The 24,834-nt window shown below is 43.4% G+C and overlaps 2 protein-coding genes across 3 annotated transcripts in view; one reads left to right on the forward strand and one right to left on the reverse strand.

The window, feature by feature from the left end:
- Positions 1 to 2,507: 2,507 nt before the first annotated feature.
- On the forward strand, positions 2,508 to 4,373 carry rps27a (ribosomal protein S27a). Its single transcript, XM_077496068.1, has 6 exons — positions 2,508 to 2,568; positions 2,685 to 2,750; positions 3,072 to 3,126; positions 3,356 to 3,441; positions 3,962 to 4,093; positions 4,177 to 4,373. The coding sequence occupies exons 2-6, from the start codon at positions 2,703 to 2,705 to the stop codon at positions 4,324 to 4,326; spliced, it is 471 nt and encodes a 156-aa protein (XP_077352194.1). The 5' UTR covers positions 2,508 to 2,568; positions 2,685 to 2,702; the 3' UTR covers positions 4,327 to 4,373.
- A 3,123-nt stretch (positions 4,374 to 7,496) lies between these two features.
- LOC144001138 (bone morphogenetic protein receptor type-1A-like) overlaps positions 7,497 to 24,834 on the reverse strand; it is a 30,434-nt gene continuing 13,096 nt past the window's right edge. The window contains exons 3-13 of one of the 2 annotated variants that reach the window (XM_077495188.1): positions 14,585 to 14,820; positions 11,534 to 11,702; positions 11,362 to 11,464; positions 10,711 to 10,810; positions 10,535 to 10,619; positions 9,763 to 9,898; positions 9,485 to 9,677; positions 8,452 to 8,749; positions 8,174 to 8,349; positions 7,852 to 7,982; positions 7,497 to 7,763 (exon numbers count right to left, since the gene is read on the reverse strand). In XM_077495188.1, coding sequence (XP_077351314.1) covers positions 7,638 to 7,763; positions 7,852 to 7,982; positions 8,174 to 8,349; positions 8,452 to 8,749; positions 9,485 to 9,677; positions 9,763 to 9,898; positions 10,535 to 10,619; positions 10,711 to 10,810; positions 11,362 to 11,464; positions 11,534 to 11,702; positions 14,585 to 14,820 — 1,753 coding nt within the window. In that variant the 3' untranslated portion in view covers positions 7,497 to 7,637. Of the gene's footprint in view, positions 7,764 to 7,851; positions 7,983 to 8,173; positions 8,350 to 8,451; positions 8,750 to 9,484; positions 9,678 to 9,762; positions 9,899 to 10,534; positions 10,623 to 10,710; positions 10,811 to 11,361; positions 11,465 to 11,533; positions 11,703 to 14,584; positions 14,821 to 24,834 lie in introns of both variants that reach the window. The other variant, XM_077495187.1, reaches the window with a different exon arrangement.

A 24,834-nucleotide genomic window follows, 5' to 3' on the forward strand; every position in this document is an offset into this window, starting at 1 on the left:
CTCGCTCGGGATCTCGCTGCCTTCTTTCGCAAAAGAAACGCAAACGGGACTGACGAGAGTTGGACTTGAGTTTGGACTCTAAAGTTACACGTCATCCTGACCGGAACTATTTCAAGCACGCATGGCTGAAAGCACATACGACTGCTCGGAATAACATGAAGGAGGACGACCCGGCCGATATATGATACCATCGGAAGACTTGTATGACTTTCCATCCAAAAGTTATTCCAATCCAACGAATCCTGATTTGAGTCAGGATGCAGGCGGGACTGTCGGACAGCTCACCCCTCAAAAAAATATGAAAATAGAAATTCAAGTCATCACATTTGGGCCTTCTCATCAATCCGGTGACTTCCCAAAATCAATATGAATTCCAATTTTGGGCAAGACAAAGACAAAATTCCTCAACTCAGCTTCATGACACACAACAACATAATTTATCTGCATCTTCGAAACTGCTGCTTGATTTCCAAACTAAATATGGTTGACCATGCATGTTTGTGTGTGGCAGTTGTCACGGGATGACACACAAAAGTTATGTTTAGTCTGGCCCAATGGAGTCACACGATGACGGCAGCTGCTCGGATAGCGCCCGGTCGCTTAGCAACGCTTCACACTATTTACTTCATACAAACGCACTCTTTTGACATGCAGGTGACACACACACACACACACACAAAAAGGGGAAATGGCAACATCGTGTAGCATTTAGCAGCTAACAGACAGTTAGCGACTAGCAGGTGGACTTAGTGTAACATTTGGCAGATGGTAGACGCAATTAGCAAGTCGTTGTTTTGTTTTTTGATATCATGTAGCATTTAGTGGCTAAGAGTTACCAAGCAGCAGGTGACAATCATGTAGCTTTCCAGTTTCCGTTAACATAGTGCAACATTTAGCGCTTTAGCAAGTAGTGCAAGCAGCCAGATAAGTTACCCAATACATGCAGAGAAGTCGTTGTGTCATCACCACAGTGGACGAAACACACACTCTGAGCAAACACCAGAAGATTGGAAACAAAAAAGTTTACCGCCGACCAGTCTCTCTACCGCCCTGGAAATCAAATTGACATTGCAAAACAAACAAACAAACAAACAAACAAACAAACAAACAAAAGCATCAAAGCAGATTACATTACATTGACTTTTTTAGTGGAAAGCATAAAAATCTAGTTCAATATATACATATATTTAAAAAAAAAAGAAAAAAGTACAAAGGTGATATTGATGCTGACTCACAATGGCTTGGCTGCATTGAAGATTATTGATTAGTAAGTCAGCGTAGCAGGCTAGCAGCAGCATGACAAAGCACATTTCCACTATGTCATTGTGCTGTGTCATGTCTTAACATTTATCACGTAACTTTCAATTCGTCATCACAAATTCAAAACATTTGTGTAACATTATCTGAGGCTGTAAAATGTAACATTATCTCCATCGGTCAGTTGCTAAATGCTACTTTATGCTCACTGTCTAGATGCTAGCAGTGTCTGTTAGCTGCTAAATGCTACATTTTGCTCACTGCCTTGTGTGCGTGTGTGAGAGGTTTAAAAAAAAAAAGTGTCCTTTTTTTTCTTCCGACCTCGCAAGTGGAATTTCCGAGTTCAAGGGGGCATTCCCGTACACACTTACTGGTTTGAACTCGGAAAAGTCCGATTTCCGCTGTATTCGAGGATGCGTCACTGAATAGCAAAACACAATTTACTCGAGTATAAACTGGATATCTTTCTTCATTAATAAATATTCGCCATAACTTCACCTGATGCAATTTACGTGACAGTATTGCCGCTATCTCCCTGCATGATATTATGCGGTCAACTACTTAACTGTATGGAATGCTTATGAAATAAGATTAAAACAATAAATGAAGTAAAATTGCAAAAAGCTAAGTTTTTTTGGAGGTCAAAATATGTTTTGAGGACAAAAATAAAAAACAATTTATCACTATCCGCCATTTTGATTGTTTACTTTTGCCTCGAACGCTTTCAGGTCGGATCTGGGAAAAACAAACTCGGATTTATCCGACTTCCGACCATCCTCGAATGCAGCATAATGACAGTATGAATTTTGGCGCCACCTGCTGTTCATCTGCCGTTCATGATTTGTCAAAATCAAACTACGCTCCCGGTTGGACAGTGTGCAGGCATTGTTTTCTCAACTTTCTCATGTTCCTAAAGGTCACGTAAAATATTTGAATCGCTGCATACGTTTGGATTTTATGTATCGTCCCTGTTGTCTTGAAAATAAGGACGTATTTGTTTTTTGTGGACGTTTTTCTTTCGTTCCAAAACGTCCCGTGCCAACATTGAGGAAGACTAAACTGCCAGCGTTTCTACGCTCTTACCTTTAAAGCGTAAAGGTCCCTCTAAAAAATCGATGAACACTTATGAAATTACACATTTCAACAAATAAACATCCTCTCCACATAAACGTGTAAAACAATAATTAAGTACAAACTTGGGGGACGTTTTTTGATCAGGCATCGCAGTGGGCACCCAGCCCGTGTAAAGTGCGTTAGAAAACCCCGCACGAGGCGCTGAAGGCCCTCTTTTCTGCTGCTCCGCCATTTGAGGTGAGCCGAAAGGAACATGGCGCTCCCGATTTAATCCAATATTCTCCGCAAATTGCAACGTTTCACAAGCACGCACGCCAGCGGGCGTAAACTCGTCTTGTGTTTGTCTCGTTTAGGTGGATTTGGGCGCCAGGATGCAGATTTTCGTCAAAACCCTCACGGGGAAGACTATAACCCTCGAGGTGAGCGAGCCAGGCGGCGTCCACGTTTTAACGCCACTCTCAAAAATGTCGACACATGGAACACATGGAAATATCATTACTCGATCGTTTTTAGTGTTTAGCGGCTCTCATTTTTTTTTTTTTAATGCCAGGCAGAGTCGAGTTGAGAAGGTTTTGGAGCATGTTTACCAATGCAAATGTTGGCTATTAGCCGAACATTGTAAACACGTGCAGCTAGCAAAAAGTGACACAAGTTGACATGTTGCTTTTAAAGTTGACGGTTACGTAGATGCAAAAATTGCCTTCGTGCAACGCTTTTTACTTGCTTGATCTCTTGTCCAGGTTGAGCCGTCAGACACGATCGAAAATGTCAAGGCTAAAATCCAAGATAAGGAGGGTAAGTTGGTTCCAACGCTCTTTTTTTTTATTTATTCTAAATTTAGTTGCCTTAAATGAAGAGACAAACGTGACATCAGTGACCGGAAGTAGTGCCAATTTGATGCTGGGCGAAGGTGCGAGTGAAAGTACAAAAAAGTGATTTGTCTTCATTTTTACCGCAAAACAGCACGGATCAATGTTAGTTTCATATAAGCCCCAAAATTGAAAATTTGGATTTTTGCATGCAGGAATTCCTCCTGACCAGCAGAGGCTGATCTTCGCGGGCAAGCAGCTGGAAGACGGACGCACTCTGTCGGACTACAACATCCAGAAGGTGGCCAAAAAAAAAAAATTATTGTCAACAATTCTAACGTGAAGCTGCATGAAAAACAATAGAAAAGAGCTTCACATTAATCACGCTGCGCTCCGTTTCATGATGTGAAAGAACATCCTGTAACCTTTTGTAGAGTTAACAAATTGCAGCAAAGTTAGGAACGTTACGTGGCATTACAGGAAGTGAAATGTAGATAGTTGGTGAAATGGTCATGGAATGTTCATTAATTAATGTTTTTTTTTTATTAGAGTAAAAGTTAATTCATTGGTTAATTGTTTATTAATTAAAATTAATGGAATTAAATGTTAAAGTAGAATAAAACGTGGGTAAAATTGTGCATAAATGTAACTGAAATCAGCAAATGAAATTATGAAAGGTTAGACATGGGGGGGAAAAAAAAGTGTACAAGCATGTAACTTTTGTTGTATATACATTTAAGATTTTCTAAACGAAATATAATTTTTGAATCCTGATCCGTTTGAATGTAAATGTGTCAATGTGACTCTTGTACGTTTTTCAGGAGTCGACCCTGCACTTGGTGCTGAGGCTGCGCGGCGGCGCCAAGAAGAGGAAGAAGAAGTCGTACACCACCCCCAAGAAGAACAAACACAAGCGCAAGAAGGTCAAGCTGGCCGTGCTCAAATACTACAAGGTAAGCTGGAGACGTTTCCTCACCTGACGCCTGATGCTCGCCCTCTCGACTGACGGGGTTTTTTTTTGTGGTTTTCCCGGCAGGTGGACGAGAACGGCAAGATCCACCGTCTGCGGCGTGAGTGCCCAGCGGACGAGTGCGGCGCCGGCGTCTTCATGGCCAGCCACTTTGACCGCCATTACTGCGGAAAGTGTTGCCTCACCTATTGCTTCAACAAGCGCGAGGACAAGTAGGCGCGTCGCGGATGTTCAATAAAAAAAACTTTTGTTTCCAACCTCAATTTGTTGTCGGCTCACTTGTAACATTCTAAATACTTGATATAAGGCAGATGATGTTTATTATTGGGCAGGTGCAAGAAATGAGAAATTGTGTTTTGGATTTTTCGTGAATATTTTTGGGGGTAATTTACGGTTTTTGTGCCTTAAGTGTCTCCAACTTGTCCATAATGAGTGATATGACAACTATTGGAGCTGTAATAGTTGTTCAGGAAATGGATGGATGGATTAAAAAAAAACAAAAAAAAAACTTTCCAGCATTTGAAAGCGCCCTCCGTTGAATCCACTGATCTAAAAACACACGACTGGATAGCCGATACTATTGTGTTAAACATAAAAGAACTTAAGACATTTTATGGAGGAAGAAATGTTTTTTTTTGGTTTAAAAGAATAATTCACCAAAAGATGCCTCTGCCAAATCTAATATAGTATATAATATAAATTAATATCTAAGGAACTGAGCAATAAAAGAAAAAGGGGGTCTTCAAAGCAGCACGTACCGACTGCTTGCAAGGTGGGAGTAACAAGATGGCCGCCCTGTTGACTTGAACGGCTTGCACCAGAGCGATGGGCTATCCGCTCTCCAGTCATTTATACAGGTCAGTGGTTGAGTCCCACTCTGAAGGCTTGGTCGTCTAACCGGCCTACCCATAATGCACCACGCCGCCGTGATGGCACTTTTGCTTTGAGTTATGCGTTGCATGTAAATGTCCAGCAGGAGGCGTTGTAACCAAATAAATTTTGGGAGGGTTTCACCAAAAAGTCTTGTTTTCAGTAGTCAATGTACAACATCAGATTTTCAGTTACGTCAAGTACTTTGGCAAAAAGTGTAAAATATGAATTTGCTCGTTGAAGTGAAAAACACAGCAGTTGAGTACTAAAAATAAGGTTATTTACTTAAAATTGTTACATTGGACAGACTGTATACACTTTTTTGTTTTGTTTCCTTGGTCAACTCAATAAGGCACAAAAGAACACAAACATTTCTATACGCCTTGCAAGGCTTCTTGCATATTAGAAGAGGAAAAACATCTTAAAAAATAAAGTCACGCAGACGACACACATTGAACATATTTTAAAGGGACACGCACGCTAGACATTGAACAATCACACGTCCAGTAAAAAAACAAACAAAACGTCGTTAGCCTAGCTTAGCACGAGGAAGTCAACCGTTCACCCAAAGTGACTTCATTTTTGTCAGGTTCTCAACATGAATATTCGCTCAGTCTGAATTGAATCATTTGACCCAAATATTTTTACATATTCGCCTCCAAGAGCTAACAAACTTCATGTTGACGTTCCTGCTGAAGAAAGTGTTAAATTAATAAAAACAATGACGACAAAAACATTGACAAGAGTCTGATTGGACGTATGAAAGCTCAGTGGGAGGAGCCAAAAGGCCAAAGCTTGCTGCCCCTGCTAGCAAATAAAAACAAGTTAGCCATTAGCTCGTTATCGTATAAAATTATTGAGACAACTAACGTGACTGGTTGGTTTGTTTTCAGGCTGGGCCATTAATTGGCTGGAATGATTACGCACTTTGTCAGGATAATTTTCAATAAAAAAAAAAAAAAAAAAAAATATATATATATATATATATATAACAAAGGGGAACTAAACAGGAGTTGTCAAAACTTGCTACATTTTAAATGTGGATATTCGTAAAAAAAAATAAAAAAAAATTATCTGATGCTGTTAATTTAATTAAACCGCAGCTCGTGAGCCAGGTGTGATGCGTATGCACACTTACCTGGGCCGCTGACGCCGGCCTTGACACCATCCTCCATTTTCCTAAGCATCCCCCCCCCCCCCCCCCCCCCCCCCCCCCCCCCCCAAACAAACCAGCCTGACTCAAAATGGGGCACAAGCACGAGCGCAGTTCTGATGTCACTTCTGGAGGATGACGACATCGCCCATCATGGCCGCCCCCTGGCGTTGATGAAATATTTTCATTCTTAGTCCACAAATGCATTATTCATCAGAACTTGTGTTGGAAACATAACATTCTGGGAAGGGGGAAGAAAGAAAAAAAAAAAGAAAAAAGATGCGATTCTCCTTTAAGAGGCTGAGAAGCATTTGGTCACGTTATTGTGCAACTTTAATAATAATGTGAATTATCTTAAAAATAATAATAATAATAACCCACAAGCAAATTAGGGCGGGGTGTAATTTGTGAATTTTTTTTTCAAGCCACATTGTTCATCCCCAATCTTGACAGCCTCAACTAGCTAGCTTTGCTACCAAACGCGAGCAAAAGCTAATTTGAGTTAGCACTCTTACTAATAATAACAACAGCATAACTTTTGCTAATGTTATCATCATAATGTTTAAAACGTTTTTTTTAATGAATTGGTTTTAAGCATTATGTACATTTTATTTGTTGGGATGATTTCTAACCAAAAAAAAAAAAGTTTAAAATGCTGTTGGTTATGATCCGAGAAGCTAGCTTACATCTAGCTAGCTTAAATCTTGCAAAAAATGACTAACTTTTTAGGAAACCCCATTTTCTTTAAGCCGGGGAGAAAAAAGAAAAAAAGAAAAAGGGAAACCCGATTGTTTTTTTTGTTTTTTTTAAAGGGGGTGTTAATATTGCTAAGCTTGAGCTCTCGAATACATTTAACATTGCGTGTATTTTGATGCCCGAACATGAGAGGTGCGTGTGTGTTGCTCATTGATTTGCTAGCACAGGCCGTGTTCCAAATCAATCGTCAACTCGTGCATGAACTGTTTTCATGTGTCGCCAGTTGGAGGGGCTAGTGAGCACTCGGAATAACCCGATGAGCAACACTCTGAGCTTCCGATCGCATCTTGAAAGCAGCATTCAAGTTGAGCGCGCTTGAGAACTTGCCCCTTATTAGCTTCCAAGCCAGCTAATGCTAATGCTAAATTAGCGTATTTGCTAACATTGTTGTCCATCACATCTAAAATTATTTTTTACGTTGGCGTACACGAGAGTAGCGTTTTGTTATAAATAAATAGTTACGTTTCCTGCCTCATCGGCTCCGCCCACTGAGGTCGGTCTCCACCAATGAGAACAAAACAAAACAAAACAAAACAAACAGGACGGTTCACGTCTCCATGGCGATGACTCGGTGGTCTCCCTGCCGTTGAGACATTTTCAACGGAAATCCAGAAAGTTCAAATATTTTTTTGGAAGAGGACAGGAAGTTGCTCAACGGGGGACAGGAAGTGGCCTGCGTTGCTTTCACAGAAAGCGTCACCGGAGGATGAGCGAGTGAGCGAGCGGGCGCCGGACTTGAGCCGTCGGTTCAGATTTTGATGTCCTGCGACTTGACCATCTTGGCCAGCGTCTTCTTCACCCGCAGGATGGTGAGGCGGGAGGCGGGGCTTGCCGACCAGCACTCGCACATCAGCTTCAGCATGGCGCGCAGACACTTAAAAAAAAAAAAAGAAAAAAAAAATGAGCACAATGTTCAGAGGCAGGCGCACCTGCGCGTGGTCACCAGGAGGCGGCGCTCTCACCTCGTCGCCGTTCCATCGATTGGACACGGTCGGGCGCAGGCCCTTGACGCACACCACCTCCAACATCTCCTCGTACGACGGGTCCGACGGCACCGTGTCGTAATACGGCAGCTGGTACTCCTCCACCATACCTGCACGCACGCGTGACTCATCAACAGACTTCAGATTTTTTGCAATGTATCGATTATTTAGATTTTTATTATAGCCAATGAAGACTTTGATTGATTTCTTTTTCTGCACACGACTTGCAGCTAGGCCGGATGAAGATCCAGAGCCCCTTTCAAGCAACTACCTGGCGAGCGGTTCGCACGGGCGCGGTTACCTCCGCTGGCGCAGCGTCTGGCCATCTCCCAGACGACCAATCCGTAGCTGTACATGTCGGCCATCAGGTAGGCCTGGAACTGGTTCTTCTTCAGGCTCTCGTCCAGAACTTCGGGCGCCATGTAGCGCCGCGTGCCCATGCGCGAACTCAGGGGGATGTCCACCTCGTTGGTGTCGCTACGGTAACGGCAAGGGCAAAGCAAAAACAAGAGAGCGGGTCAGACGGCGGCGGATTGAAGCGAGCGAGCGAGCGAGCGTCGGCTCGTCCTGGCGCGCGACCTGTTGAACTTGACGGCCAGGCCCAGGTCGGCGATGCAGCAGGTGGCGTTCTTCTTGATCAGGATGTTCTTGCTCTTGAGGTCGCGGTGGGCGATGGCGGGCTTGCCCTGCGTGCCGTAGATCTGCGTGTGCAGGTGGCACAGGCCGCAGGCGGCCGAGTAGGCCAGACGCAGGAGCGCCGGCGTGTCCAGCGTGGCCGTCCGCAGGAAGTCGTGCAGCGAGCCGTTCTCGTGGTAGTCGCTGATCAGGAAGAACTGCGTCAAGGCGCCCGTGCCCTTGATGTCCGCCGCGATGAACCCTGAACGCAAAATCACACGTCAAATGGGGACTTTTTTTCCCCGCCCCCCAGAGTGGACCGAGATGCTTCTGGAAAAATGGAAACTGAAAATCTCTTTCGTACGACAGCGTATTAGGGCCACTTATAAATTCAGAATTTGGGGCAATATTTAAGAGTAAAAAAACTCGCACCAGATCTTGTATCACAAGTACAATTAAAAACACATCAAAAATAAAACATTTTAATGGAAAAAAATGACTGTAAATGAAAAAAACAAAAACAAATGATGAATGAAAAATCATTCATAATAAACTAAATCATACCAAAATGAAAAAACAAACAAAAAAAATATATTTAATTAACAGGATTTTCTTTTTAATAAATAAAAAAAAAAAAAAGGGATGAAAGAAAGCATAATAAACCTAAACGAAAAAACTGTACTGTAATAATTAAAAAAACAACAACATACTTTTAATGGGAAAAAAATGAATATAAATGGAAAAAAAGAATATATGATGAAAGAAAAAGCATTTATAATAAAGTAAAAATCTCTCTAATTTTCAGGGTTTTTTTTTTTTAAATTAACGTGGATTTCAATTATCGTAGGTACTTTTTGGAACATAACACTGGCGACTGTGACTGACTGTATAATTTCCCCAAATTGAGATTATTTTCCCACCTTCCCGGAATGCAGCCTAAATACTGAAAGGGTCAAAGGTCATCCATCCCGTTTCATGCGCGCGAGCGCGTACGTACCGAGGATGTTGTCGTGTCTCATGAGGACGGTCTGGTAGATTTCGGTCTCGCGGAACCAGCTGGCCTCCTCCCGGGTGAAGAAGACCTTGACGGCCACCTTCTCGCCTCGCCAGCGGCCCAGCCACACCTCGCCGTAACGACCTTTGCCGATCTGCCGCACCATCTGGATCTGCTTGGCGATGGTTCGCTGAACCTTTTGGGTTGAAATGACACAAATAAACAAACAAGTTCCTTTGATTGGATTGCAAGGATTGCTTGGCGCAGTGTCACGCTCGTACCAACAGGGGGAGCCCCGAGCCGCTGCCAGAACTCTGGGATTGGTGGATGAGGTCTTTGAGGGACTCCCCCACAGGGATGAACACTTCCTGTTCCACGTCCTTGTGGTAACGCTGACGCTCGCTCTGCCACTTGTACCTAATAATATGGACACCAGCACAAAACAAAAACGCCACACGCGTTCCAGTCATGGTCACGTGACTGAGGAACTTGTCACATTTGGGCCTGTGTGTCAACAAAGGTGTTTGTTTTTTTTACTAAAACTAACACAAAAAAAAACCTGAAATTAAAACTTTTTGTTAATGAAATGAATGAAAATGCTTTTTAAAAAACAAAAACTAACTAAAATTAACTCTAATTAGAGAAAAAATGTCCTTTGTTTCGGTCTTTGGTCATTAATTTCATGCATGAGCCTTTGGGGATGATTTTAAACGTGATTTGATGTCGATTTATTTTGATATTAACCGGAATAAGGACGTTTGAAAGTGTGTCACACAGAAGTGACGTCATCTAGCAGCAGCCATAAGATGACTTCGCTCCCATTGTTTTTGTTTTTTTTAATATTGCGCCAAAAAACCCCAATTAAAAAATAATATTATTATTTTAATGTTTATTTTATTGTTTTGATTTTATTATTATTATTTTTAATCTTTTTTTACGTTTTTAATCAATGAAAGAAGACAATTTCTTTTTTTAGTCTAAAAAACCCTTCAAATTTCCACAAGTCAACATTTGTGATGTGTTTGCTTTGATGTGACGTTTTGATGCGGGTACCTGTAGTAGCAGACGACGGTGACGCCAACGAGCGTGCAGCAGCACACGGTCATGGAGATGAGGAAGGCCAACCAGTGGGGGCTGCCTTCTGGAAAACAAGATGGAGGCCGACGGATGAAGACGACCATCGATCGGCCGAGGAGGCGGCGGGACGCACGCAACACGACGAGCAGTACCTGAAGGAGCCTGCGGGGGCAGCGTGGGCTGCAGGTCTCGGTTGCAGAAGTCGCTAGCGCAGCACTCGATGGTCCGCCTGGTCTGAGCGTTGGGCGAGTCCTGCCGATCGAAAGAAAACATCATATGATATGATATTATCGCGATATGAAGGTCACCAAATGATAATTATCACCATATTGTTAGAGGTTGGTGATATAAAAAGGTCACAATATTGTTAAAAAAAAAAAAAAAAAATCACAAACAATTCCTAACTATATTAGCGTGAATTTTAAACATAGGACCAAAACATGCTTTGTGAAAATTAAACTGCACTACAAAAAAAAAAAAAAGCCAACAGTGTGTGCACCAACAAAATTAATTGTTGTTAATTATTTTAGTAATATTAATTTATGTGTATTAGTTATACTTCGATAATTGTACAATGTTATACATTATTTTTTTTTTATTCCTCTCTGGCTCATTTGTTTGAAATTTTACATGATTATTTATTTACAAAAATAGTGAAAATGAATACCGTTGAGTTCCGACATGGATTCTCAGGTAGCGAGTGTTGTAACAGGATGGGTTCAGATGTGAAAGGTCCCCATCCCTAATTGCAGCAGTTTTCATATCGCGACGTGATGATATTGCCGGTATCGTTACACGTGTACCTTGCACTGGAAGTGCGAGCCTTCATACTTCATGCATCCCGAGGTGAGGATGGCCTCGCCGTGCTCGTCCTCCTCGATGATGGCGAAGCACTGACCGTTGGTTCTGAGGAACAACAATCAACAGTCACCTCGCATGCAAAACCGGATTCTTGTCTTGAAACATCTTCCTTACTGGCAGGTGTTGTTGGTGGCGTCTTCGGGACAGTGTCCGGAGCAGTAGCAGCTGAGGAAGCGAGCGGCGTCCTCCGGGGCCACGGTGGAGTCGTCGCCGGGCCGCCGGGCCTCCGCTTTCGCTTTCGCGCCCGTGCCCTGCAGGACGTGGTCCGGGTTCTGACCCGCCGCTGCAATCGCAAAAACAACAACAAAACATTAGAGGCAAAACAGTGTTGACACGTTTGGCTCTTATTAGATACGTCAAAATTCATCGATTAATTGACAAATAATCGCTGATCAAATTAATAGGTCAAAAACAATAGTGTGATTAATCCTCATTAAGACATGATTAATGAGATGTTTTTTTTTGTAATACACTTTAATGCTAAATTAAAATCAGATTAGTCGATGAAATAGTCGCTAGATCAATCGATTGTAAAAATATTCAATCGTGACAGCGCTACTGCAACACAATATTCTGTGCATCTTGAAAGATTGATCCAAAGACTCCAAAAAGTATTTTTCAGTTGCTTGTTGAGTCCACTATGTAGTCCAAGTACTTTTCAATTCCTTGAATATTATTATCGGTGTTTATCTGCGCTAATCTTGTCCTTGATTGTGAGTTTTGATGACGTCATCATGCGGCGCAGGAGGAGTTGAACGATGTTATCAGCGAGTGGTCCCGTCTCGGGGGAGGTGACGCATTCTTCCTCTATCAGCACGCGGACATGTGACCCAACTTGTGCTATTTATAGATCCATTCCAAAACAAACTTTTCACAGATGATGTTTCCTATTCCACAAGTTGACATCTCAGTTGACTGCAAAAAGTTTTTGTTGATTGTTTTGGTGAGCGGGCGAGCGAGCGAGCAATTCTGCTTCTTATCAGTTCTTTTTTTTTTTTTTTTTTAAATCTGATTCCTTCTCCAATCTGCTTTTTTTTCTTCCTTCTCCTCCTCGTGCCGCGCGGCGCATTCCAACCCGCCTTCCTGGCGGCAGCAACGCCAAAAGTGTGCGCACATGTCTGGACATGAAGCGCAAAAAACGCTTTGAGCTGCCTGGTCGTCATGGAAACGGTCGCCGAGTACAAATGGCCACAAAACAAAAGGATGTCATGTGACATCGAGTCAAATAAATCCCGCATGTATCTCGAAGTAAATGATTGAGATTGAAAAGTTTGTCTTGATTTTTGGGGGCGTGACCCACTGTGGAGTCCCGGCATAAGTGGCCACTCCCCCACGACGTCAAAACTTGAGCATCCTTCGCCTTGTCACGTGGTGCAAATGTGACGCGTTACGTAGCTAGCTAGCTAGCCATGCCGACGCCCTGAAAACGTATCTTCCCCTTGGATAGCCACTTTAGAGGGTCCCGTTGTTTGCCGCGAGTGCACACTTGTGTTAATTTCGTCAACTATACTCAACAAAAATATTTCATCAACACATTTTTCGCTGGACAAAAAACTAGAGTAGTCAAGTCATCTGTATTTATATAGTGCTCCTTCGCTCCTGGCTGTTTCACTCGATTTTTGATTGATTTCGCAAGGCCCACACAATATTGTGTTCTATTGCTCTTAAAACGTGTTTTGCAACATGGCCCTGGTTGATCTCTTATACTCTGCTGCCACCTACTGGCCGTTTTTTTGTAATAACTACCATTGCTTCAAGCATTCTCTTCAGTTCAGATGCTGCATTAAAGCCTTCTTTATGCGTGAGCATAAAAAAACGTGTAAATACGTCTTTGGGAGCATGGTACTATTTAAAATAGAACATATTTATATGTTTTTGGGGAGCAAATGAGTTAACAGGACTGAAAGGTTGATGTGTACTTGAGTATAATGTGCCAACATGCATGTGTCGCGTACTTGTGACTTGTCACAACGACAATTTTAAAGGCATCAGGCTGGAAATACACGCAGGAGGAAAAGTGCACGTGTGCTTGATTGTGCGTCAGTCAGAGCGGCGACTGAGGTCTGGCAGAGAGCACGCCGGCCGGGTAAACCAACGCACTCTTCAAGTCACAGCACCGCTCACACGCCACAAATTTCCATCAAGCGCTACTCGACTACGAAAAGGTCAATATTGAAAAGTTGATTTTGGATCAAACCAAAAGGTTTCTCTCAACATTCACTTTTTTATTGCTTCACATTTCTTTCGCGTTCTAATCTTCTCATTTTAACAAATTAAATAAGAACTTCTCTCAAACTATTGTCATGACAAAAAAAAAATTGAGGTATAAAAAATTCAATTAAATAAAGCCACCAACGTGGAAAAGGATGAGGAAGCAATTGGATTTGTTTGGTGGCAGTAAAAGTGAAATCTGAAAGCGCTTTTCAAAGGGGGCAAACGTGTCTCCGGAGGGATGAGGGATATTTCCGGCCAACAATGACCGTTTGGAGCGTTTCGCGCCGCCGGCAGCCCACATCGTGTTATACAGGAAATGGTTCACGCGCAAAAGAGGAAGTCGGAGCAGCAACAATCGGGCTCAACAGCTTCCTGCAGCGCAAACGCGGGCAGAGAGAGAGAGAGAAAGTTTGCCAGGTGGACAGCGAGCCACAGTGAAAGCATTTCCAGACGCGTTCAAGTGCCTTTGGAAATTTGACAGGCGTCAAGTTGGCACCTTGAAGGTTATTATTTAAAAAAAAAAAACACACCAAATAAACAATTATTTTATCATCAAAAATGACTATTCTATTAGTTGCATTAATTTTGCTGTTTGTTTCCCCCTAAATTGTTTCTCAAACTATATGATTTTTTTGAATTTATGTAAATGACCAAAGAATTACAAGTAAAAAAAAATGGTAGCGCTCTCTCTTATTTTTAATAATTGTTCAATTCTAAACGAAATTTGAAAATAAAATACCGAATAAAAATGTACAGAATTGTTTTATTAAAATAAAATTATTAGTTACATTAATTTAGTTGCTTTAAAAAAAAAAAAAAAAAAAAAAAAAGGGTTAAAATACATTCAAAATAAAAGTATATATCAAATATATGCCGGTCGACAGCGAGCGCAGAAAACGTCCACAGTGTGAGAGCATTTCGAGATGCTTTCAAGTGCGCGTTTGCTGGTACCTTCTGCTCCGAGGACCATCAGCAGCGCGGCGGCGGCGACGGCCAGACGCAACAGGAGACCTCCTCCCATCATCCTGCGGCGCGACCGGACGGACGGCGCCGGGGGAGGCGGGACGGACACCAGCGGTCCCGATGCGACTTTGGGCTCCGGGGGCTTGACGGCAGACGCTTGCTCGTCCACGATCACAATATGAGAAGAAGCTCGTCTGGCTCGCTGGCTCTCTGGACCCGGAACACTGAACAGCACACACGCAACACAACGTTCACATTTAGGTCACGAGGACATAGAAACGGTTTGCGATTGTGTACAAGGACTTAAGACACGCTCAGGATGGAACCATAATCGTAAGATTGCCATATTAAAACTGCTTCAATATCGTCGTCGTCATGCCACGATATTAAAAGCAGCGCGTTAAAAAAAATGTCAGGTTGATTTCCATTTGCGCAATTCTAGCACCCCCTGGTGGTTAGTTTTTTTTTTAGCACAGTTTAATTTTCATAAGCCATGTTTTTGCCCTTCTGTTTAAAATCTTCGCGAATGGTTGGATGAAAGTAACACGTGTCACGTAACATGCTTGTGGACAGTGTTCATTTTGACAAGAAATTTTCATTTAGTTTTAGTTATAGTTTTTTTTTTACTAAAATTATTCTTGTTCTTCCCTACTGGTGTGAGTGACGATGATGAAGGAGCGACCCCCCTCCCTTCTACACCAAATGATTTGTCCAACATGTTGCGCAATTATGGGCGCAGCTCTAATAACCACATATTGCAATTAGGGGGCGCCGAGAAGGGCTTGGTAGGAGGAGTGGGGGGTTGCGGAACTTGCGCGCGTGTGTGCGCGTGTTAAGGAATTAGCGGCAATGTCCAGTGTGTCTGTCACTTTCCATTTGCTAGGGCGGGACAAAAAGGTCGGACCCGTGACCCACTTCTCACACATCTTTGTCTGGGGAACGGGTCCCAATGTGTGTGTGAGAGAATTCCCACTTTGAGGAGAAGATTGGACATGATGCGTGTTTGTTTGGGTGCGCAAGTGAACAACAAGACACTCAGAAGTGCGGACGAGTGGAGTCGGGTTCAAGAAGGACGGTGCAGCCAAACAGGAAGCTGATTCCAGCTCCCGCAAGCTCCGCCCCACCCTCGCCAGGCAGCCGCCCGACGTCCACTTCCCTTTGAAAACAGTAGTAGCATGACATCAGACGTGCACGCTATTTTTATTGGAGATTTTCCAATAAAATGATTGCAATAAAATAAGATAGGAACACTGAAGGTATACGCTGCTTCTTATGAGAAGAAGAAAAAAAAACCGGCATCGGTAGAAATATCTGATTGGCAGGTCAGACTTTTTAAAAGATCGGTTGTCGGTGATCGGCCGGAAAATTGTGATCTCTATCATTTTATTTACTTACTTTTGCAGTGATACACGAAAAAATGGTGTCAGTTTATGAAATGAAACAATTGACTGACGTTGCATGACAATTGACAGAAAGTTAAGAAGACATTTGTATTTGTTTAAAAAAATAAATAAATACTAAAGTACTCACGGTGAAGAAGACATCAGTTTTAATATTGTGTTTCAGTGATGGAACAAAAAGAAACGATTTTCTCATTTGAAAAACTGTCTTGAGTAGTTTCATCGTAGATTATCGTGCATTTATTACATGACCATTATAATCGCAGTATCGTCATATCGTGAGATAATCGTTATCGCCAGCCCTGTATTGCATCTCTTATCGTGAGGTAATCCCTACCATAAGAATCAGGCAAGTTGAACGGCATAGCGCTAAGCTAGCTCCTGAACATGGTCGGTCAGAATGAAAGCAGCCATTGTTGCGCGGAGCCACCTGGACAGCATATAGAAGCCGCCTTATAAGCGGGCAAGCAGCCATGACCATCACACGCCCACGTCCTCCTCCATGCGGGGCATGCTGGCAGTCGTGCTCCAAAAGCACTTTTCATCTTTACTATAGAATCCACCATACTCCAAAGAAATTTGAGAGAAGGGAAAGAATGAACGTATCTTATTTGCTAGTTCCTAATCACTACAAAGGGATTTTTATTTTCATCCATCTTTCTTTAGAAACAAAACAAAACAAAACAAAACTCCTCCATGGAGAGCGGCTGCTGTGGCGCGGGAGGTCCAGACATCAATAATCAGACTTAATGCACGTCCACTTCCTGCTCTGGAAGAAGAGTGGCAGTCCAAACAAACAAGCCCGAGGCAGACTGCACAAATACGTCGTGTAATGACCCAGATTGGGATCGTGGGCTGGAGGGGAGGGGCCAAATGCCAAGCAAAATTTGGTTGGGTGTTAAAATGGAATGAATGAATGAATCTCATCTCATGTCCTTCTGCACAAAACTTGTGTCAAAACCCCGATAAATATATTGAGCCAAAAAAAAAAAAAGAAATTACTAATTTAACAACTCTGCCAAATTTGAATGATTAAAAACAAACAAAAACTTTAAAATTGTGAAAAATCAAGCTGTTCTTCAACACTGTGGGCGTGTCCAAGGAATGCACATCAAACAACGAGGCACTCCACAAAACTATGCCAGAGTGAACGTGAACCACACAATGACTGCCCATGAAAAAATAATAAAATAAAATAATAATAATAATAATAATAACAATAATAAAATCCTCCTTCTACCTTTCTCTGCATGAAGTGCATGCACTCACGGACAACGAGGCACTCTAAAGCAGCCACATGATCCAAAAGGAACAATGGTTTTCGGCGTGTGACAATTGTGCCGGATAACGGCTGATATGAATGAACTAAGTCACACACAATTTCTGATATATTGTGGGAGGGGCAATGAATGTTGGTGGGTCACATGGAGCAAATTTAGTGCGCTAGCTTCACAACTGGCTACTTTATCAGCCCTTGCACCTTTTCTAAACAAATATATGAATTGAATTAACAGGGTCTTTCATATTGGACTAGTAGAAGTTGCACGAGTAGTGGGCTTAAACATGTTACTAGTTCATCTACTAGTGTGCTGAATTGTCTTACTAGTGAGGACAAAGCGTGCACCAGTCCATGGAATTTAGGATGCATATGGAGTGAGTGAGTGAGTGAGTGAGTGAGTGAGTCAGCCAGGTCACTCATGTCTTATCGATATCACAATAAATCATGATACTTTGTCTCCTGATTGATTATCCATATGCCTACGCAAGTATCGCAATATTTGTAGTAAATATACAACCACTATAACGGATTCACCGTTCAGGACTTATCGAGCAATTACTTGGCGGGCCACTAGGGGGAGCGGCTCATAAGAGTGGTGGGGAAATGGACGCAAGTCTTCAGGCGAAGAAGAATCAAGATTATGGCGGATTTATTTCCTGACCAATATATCGATAATGCTGGTATATGGTAAGATCATCGTTATCGTGAGCCTCATCTCCCTGCACTTTCTTCATGTTGTTGGGGGTCCCCCCCCCCTGGCAAGCGGGTCCCCGAGTGTCACAACAACAACAACAACAGCAAGAGCGAGAGCGGCAGCAGGCGGGCGATGTTGTGCGGTCGCCTTCCGAGTCCCGGGAGACTGCAGGCCAGACTTGCTGGCTCCGCCGCCATTGTTGGCTTGGGCCGCTCTCTGCGCGTCCGGAAGATTAGCATAAGAATACCCGCCATCCCCCGAGCCTCCTCATGCTTTCATGTGCCGCCTCTTCCTCCTTGCCCGCTAATCCTCATCATCTTCAACCTAATCCACCTTTTTTCCAAATACAATCTGCAGACAGCAACTCGCGTTTGGGACGCCGGTGGAAAACTCAAAGTCCATTTGAAAAATAATCGAAAGTGACTTTTTCGACCTGATGTACTTCCAAACCAAACCAATCCGGGTACATTTTAAGAGCGTGTCCCTGGTGCAAAACAGCCTATGTCCATATTTGGTCAGATACTGTTAGTCATCCGCAAATTCAATTATTTGCAGATTTGTTTTTCAATATTTGTTTCACAAACGATCTGCGTGTTTTGTGGAAAAGTCTTATTGGTGGTGTATCCGCATAATTCCATAAATTCCATAATTTGCAGTGTCCCATTGTGAAGCCAAACCTGTTGTCTTAAAAAATAATTAATTTCATAGAGTGATTAATGTTTATACAAGTAAATATTAAGTTAAGCATATTAATATTGTAATGTTGGAAAATAAATATGAAAGTAGGAGCTAAAATTAGTCAACAAATGTAGATGATTTTTAGACTGATGGGAGTAGGCCACCTGTTGTGTCCAGAGCATTTAAGGCGTGGCACCACTTGGTGTCACATGAAAGTCAGCCTTGTAGTTAGCAACTACCTAGCAGCACCATGACACACTCTGGAGTATCACTGACAGATGTGTTGTGATCAGAGTGCAGGGCAAGCTTCCACAAAATTGAAGAGGCAGCCGGTAAGAGCAATATATTAGTGTTTGTCTAGCGATGCTAATTGTTTGGGTGTGATTAATTGTTTGAGTTTGAATGTATCCAGGCCTGTTGAATTGACTTGGTGAGAGGCACGGTGTTTAGGAGTGCGAGTTTTACTATAAGGATGTTGGTTGCTGGCTAATTGTTTAACTGTTTGAATTGATATGCTCGGTTTCTAGCCTGCTTTCAGTCACACGTGGTGAAGAGTTTATTGTGATGATTCTGAAGGAGGAGTTGAATGAGGGCTTAGTTGGTAGCATTGATTTAAGTGTATGTTTATAAGATAAAATGGGAAAAAATGGAAAAAAAAAAACAACAGGAAAAAAAATATTTGCAATTAAATAAGTTTAAAACATGATTGAGTTATGTATTAAAAACTGATGTAAATGATTTTTAAAAATTAACTTAATGTGTTTATTGAATGAGTCATTGTATTGATATAAAATGGTTTGTATTGAATATGGGATATGTTAATGTAGGATGTATTTTGATGAGTCTAGATTGTTTCAATGTGCTTGTAATATTCTGTGTCTATTGTTTCCTTGTTTGAAAGGTTTTTCACCTAATGGGCAACCTAATGGTCAATACCTTGAAATTGAAATAAAAGGAAGAAAAGAAAAACTTTTGTCATTGAGTGAATCCCAGTTGGAGTCTTCAAGTGGACGCTTGTTTCTCTTTCAAGTTGGAGGAACTGCACTTGAGTAGAATAACTTGACAGTGAAAAACCGGAGGACCAACAGTGAAAAGTTGGACAATCTGGAAATAGGACTACCTTTTCACCTGTGAACGGGACACAGTTTGGAAGGAAAATGGCTCACCAAATTGTTGAGAAATCAGTGGAGCAACTCAAAATGGAGCGGACCACAGCAAAGAGATTGTTCACTCGTTTAGTCAACAATATTACCAGGACTTACAAGGACATGTCCGAAGAGGAGCTGAGGAACTGTTTCAATAAACTCACAATAGAAGCGGAGAAAGTCATGGAAGCAAATGACGACCTGGAAGCTGGCTTCATTGCAGAGCTAGAGGCGGAGCTGGACGCAGATGAAGAAGCTGTGTTGACAGAACAGCAAAAATACGACCTGGCAAAAGCTGCAAAGGAGTGTGAGTTAAAAGAAAATGAGGCCAAAGCTCTGATTCAGGAGACTCTTTGGATCAATTTTGGAAATGCTGAGGTGTCCACAGCACTGCAAGCAGCCCAAACTGTGTGCGAACATGCTTCTACAATACGGCCTGATGGTAACCAAGAGGCATATGACTTCATGCTGAACCACCTGCAAGGACTGGTGAGGACTGCAAAAGAGGTGCATGGCCGGTGGAAGAGATGGATCCCACCAGGAGAACAGGGGAAACTGCAAGATCACCTTAAGGAGTTGGAATTACTCCTCCCCAAGTTGATATCTCGGAAGGTTGACTTCATACAGGCAAGGATAAAGGAGGACACTGACAGAGTGCGGACATCCATGACTCCAGGTTATCCCATACCAGCCATTAAACTGAGACCAACATCTCTTCCTAAGTTTACTGGCATCAAACGTGAATTTTACAGATGGAAGAAGGACTGGGAAGCACTCCAAAGGCAAGGTGAGCCGACTGGTTCGCAAGAAGTGAGAAAAGTTCAATTGTTGGACAGTGTGGATGACAGAATCACAAGAGACCTTCGCCTTACCACCTACAATACTGCAAATGACATATTCCGTGTCCTTGAGAATCGTTATGGCAACCCAACTACAATTGCTATTGAAATAGTGGACGAGTTACAAAGGATGCCAGCTGTCAAAAGTCACCAGCCACGCAAGATTGTGGAATTGATTCAAGCCGTGGAGAAGGCACTGCAAGATTTGAGTGACCTCGGGGACACAGGGGCTATAAAAAATCCTCTAGTAACAAAGTCGATTGAAAGCAAACTCCCAGAAAACCTTAAAAAGGAATGGCTTTTCTATGTTGCTGACAGGAGGAACACTGTGGGAGGAAGCAACCGGTTCGACAGTCTCTTAGCTTTCCTTAAAGAGCAAGAAAACATTTATGAGCAGCTCGAGCAACTGAGGGAAGAGGAACCAAGTAGAAGAGAGACCCGGACTGACCCTAGACAAGCCAGAACCAAGTCCACAAAGTTGGAGACTGGGCACATAGGTTGTGTGGTCTGTGGCGATGGAAAACACAGGAGGAAGCTGTACTTCTGCAAGCAGTTTAAAGGACTTAAACTGACAGAGAAGAAAGCTGCAGTTGGAAAACTTGGTGCATGCAGGAGGTGCCTTGAGATTCATGATGATGGTTCATACTGCAATCCATCCTTTTTGTGTAAAAGTCAAGACTGCAAAGATGAGCATACATCTGATCATCACTACTATCTGTGCCCCAGTGCCGAAAAAAGGAGAAGCAATATAAGTCAGAAGAAGAGCAAATTCAGTTCTGAAGAGGGGAAAAGCAGAAGAAAATACACAGAGGAGCAAGAGGAATTTTTCACCAAACTCCCACCAGAGTTGGCGAAGCAATGCCGAGATGTGTTTTCAAACACAACCTCAAGAGCTCTCAGTACTGTGAAAGAGCAACCAAGCCTTCTGGTGGAAAGTGGACTGCAAGAGCTGCCAGTTATCATGATGCTTCTGAAGGTCACAGCCAATGCCGGGCAAAAAATTGGGACATTGATCGATTTGGCCTCAGATACCAATTACATCACCCATAAAGCCGCAAGCAGGTTGAACCTCAGAAGTGAAGACATAAGTCTTGTTGTCCATGGTGTTGGAGGGATGAGAGTTTATGTGGAAACAAAACGGTACCTTTTGAGGATTAGAGTAAAGACCCCGAAGGGTGGCCTGAGATCACATCAGATGACTTGTTATGGACTAGACCACATTGCAGATGTCCACCAAGACGTGACGCCAAAGCAGTTGCAGAAATTTTTCCCGGATATACCACTCGATGAACTTGTCAGGCCAAGGGAAATAAACTTACTCATAAGCCATAGAGAAGGTCGGCTGGCACCTCAAAGAGTTAGGACCATCGGCGATCTCGTGCTTTGGGATGGACCACTCGGGAGGACAGTTGCTGGGTCACATCCTGACCTTTTTGAGGACGTGACTGTTACAGCCCACATGACAAAGACCCATTTTGCAAGGTCAATGAGAGCAGCAGCTGTCAGGTACGAGGAGGTCACTGGCTGTGTTAGAGAGCTGCAAGAGCTACCGGACCAAGACGTCGCCACCACTGAGTCCCAAGAGTCAAACACCTTGATTGCAAGCCATGACTTCCTAGAGTGGTGGAGGTGGGACAGTATTGGCGCGGCATGCGAACCAAAATGTGGGGGCTGTCGTTGTGGAAACTGCCAGCCAGGAGGCAAAGCGATGACCCTTGCCGAAGAAAGGGAGCTTGAAGTGGTCAAGGAAGGACTCACCTATGTCACAAGTGACAACCACAGCAAGGAACCGCATTGGCACGCCAGATACCCTTGGTTAGGAGATCCTGCTTCCCTGCCCAACAACAAAAGGGCAGTTGAGTCTACGTTCCTCAGGACTGAGAAGCAGTTAAGCAAAGAACCCGAGTGGAAGATGGCTTACGCTGCTCAAGTCCATGATATGGTGGAAAGGAGGGCTGCAGCAAAGTTGTCCCAGGACACAATTCTCAGTTGGACTGGGCCAGTCTGGTACGTGAGCCACCTCATAGCTCCTAACCCACACTCAGTCACTACCCCAGTGAGACTTGTGTGGAACAGCAGCCAAAAGTTTGGAGGAGTGAGTCTGAATGACATGCTGATGAAAGGTCCGGATGTCCTCAATCAGATCCGTGCAGTCCTCCTCAGATTTCGGGGTGGAGTGTATGCTGCTTTGGGGGACATAAAGAAGATGTATAACTCTGTGTGGCTAGAGGACGAGGAAGTGCATCTTCATCGATTTCTGTGGCGAGATTCAGCAGATGCGGCACTGGAGGAGTATGCTATCACAAGGGTGAATATTGGCGATAAACCAGCAGGGTGCATTGCACAGCTTGCAATGCGCGAAACTGCTGCTCTTCCTCCGTTCATCCACCTCAAAGAGGAACGGCAGGTTCTCCAGCAAGACAGCTACGTTGATGACATACTTACATCCCACAACAACCTCAATCAGCTGAAGATCATCACTGAAAATGTGGAGAAAATCCTCAAGGCTGGAGGGTTCGAGCTCAAGCCCTGGATTTATTCTGGGCAAAGTGGGAGGAACGGAGGCAACGAAGCGAAGGAGACCTCGGTAAAATCTGTAGTCCTGCCAAATCAAATGCGTGATGAGGACAATAAAGCACTTGGTCTAGGGTATCTGGTGGAGGAAGACAAGCTTCATGTCATGGTCGGAGTCAACTTCTCAAAGAGAAAGAAAAAGATGAGACTTGGCCAAGACCTCCACTACGATCAAGTAAGAGACCAAACACCAAACCCGCTGACGCGGCGAGAACTACTGAGTCAAGTGTCAGGGCTGTATGACCCAGTCGGGCTGGTTACTCCTATGAAGCAAAAAGGAGCTATACTGGTGAGACGAGCATTCCAAGAGGCAAAGCAGGGAAGTTGCCCAATCAAGGACTCATGGGACACAGCTCTCTCGCATAGCTTAAGAGGGGATGCAATTCAGCTTTTGGAGGAGTACGTCCAACTTGGCAAGGTCAACTTCACTAGAGCTTTAACTCCCCCATGCTTCGCTGGAAAACCTTTGGCAATCACATTTTCCGACGGAAGCGAGCATGCCTATGGAGCAGTGATGTACCTCAGATGGAACTCGGATCAAGGCCCGATCATCAGGCTCGTGGAGTCAAAGGCCAAATTAACTCCCCTGGACTGCAAAGGCGATGCCGTCAAAGCGGAAATGTGTGGAGCAGTGTTTGCGTCACGGCTAAAGAAGTATTTTGAGCATCACAGCCAAATCCAGGCTGGGAGGTGGTACCATTTGATCGATAGCCAAACAGTCCTTGGGGCTATACAGCGAGAAAGCTATGGCTTTCAGACATTTTTTGCAAATAGGATCGGAGAAATTCAAAATAACACGCAAATTCAAGACTGGTGGTGGATCCCGGGCTCACAAAACATAGCCGATATAATCACAAGAGGTGGGAACCCTCAAGACTTGGATGAAGACTCAGAGTGGCAGAATGGGTCCAAGTTTCTGAGTCTACCAGTTGAAGAGTGGCCGATCAAATCAGCTAAAGAGCTAGTAGCTACTGCCAAAGAAAGTGTCAACAAGTTACAGAAGAAGGCATTTGTTGCTGCTTTGACAAAGACCAAAGAATTGAAGCAGAAAGGAGACCAGAGTTCAAGCCAGGTCTACACTAAGGAAAAAAGACCACCTGCAGCCATCCAAACCCTTGTGGACATTGAGCGGTTTAGTGAAATGAATCGACTTGTTAAAACTGTTGCTTGGATTTGGAGGGCAGCAAAAAAGTTCCTTGGGCAAAGAAGTCAAGGCATGAACAGTCCAAAGTGGGAGGCCGTATTGTCACAAGGAGTCATCTCTGTAAGAGAACGAGAAGACGCCCTAAGAGACATTTTTCTTGCAGCGCAGAAAGGCGCAACCTTCCCAAGTACTACCACTGACAGGCTTGTAGTCTACAGAGACAAAGAGTCTGGGCTTCTACTGTGTGGTGGCCGAGTGCAAGCTTTCAAAGAACATCAAGTTGGAGTCCCCATCCTGCCGTATGACACGTGGGTGTCAACTCTGATAGCTCGGGAGGCCCACAATTTGAGCCATGATGGAATGGCTGGAACCTTGCTCAAAATGAGGAAGTGGGCATGGGTCATAAGAGGCAGAAGGATTGCCCAAAAAGTGGCTGATGGCTGCATGACCTGCAAAAAGGCAAGAGCAAGAAAATGCCAGCAAGT

Source organism: Festucalex cinctus, chromosome 14 (assembly GCF_051991245.1).
Source record: "Festucalex cinctus isolate MCC-2025b chromosome 14, RoL_Fcin_1.0, whole genome shotgun sequence".
NCBI lineage: Eukaryota > Metazoa > Chordata > Actinopteri > Syngnathiformes > Syngnathidae > Festucalex > Festucalex cinctus.

What these genes read in the sequence shown, in the direction of transcription:
- rps27a (XM_077496068.1), top strand. Translation starts at nt 2,703, where the DNA reads ATGCAGATTTTCGTCAAAACCCTCACGGGGAAGACTATAACCCTCGAG. An exon ending in GGAAGACTATAACCCTCGAG is followed by an intron (nt 2,751 to 3,071) that starts GTGAGCGAGCCA and finishes TCTCTTGTCCAG; the next exon opens with GTTGAGCCGTCAGACACGAT. An exon ending in TAAAATCCAAGATAAGGAGG is followed by an intron (nt 3,127 to 3,355) that starts GTAAGTTGGTTC and finishes TTTTGCATGCAG; the next exon opens with GAATTCCTCCTGACCAGCAG.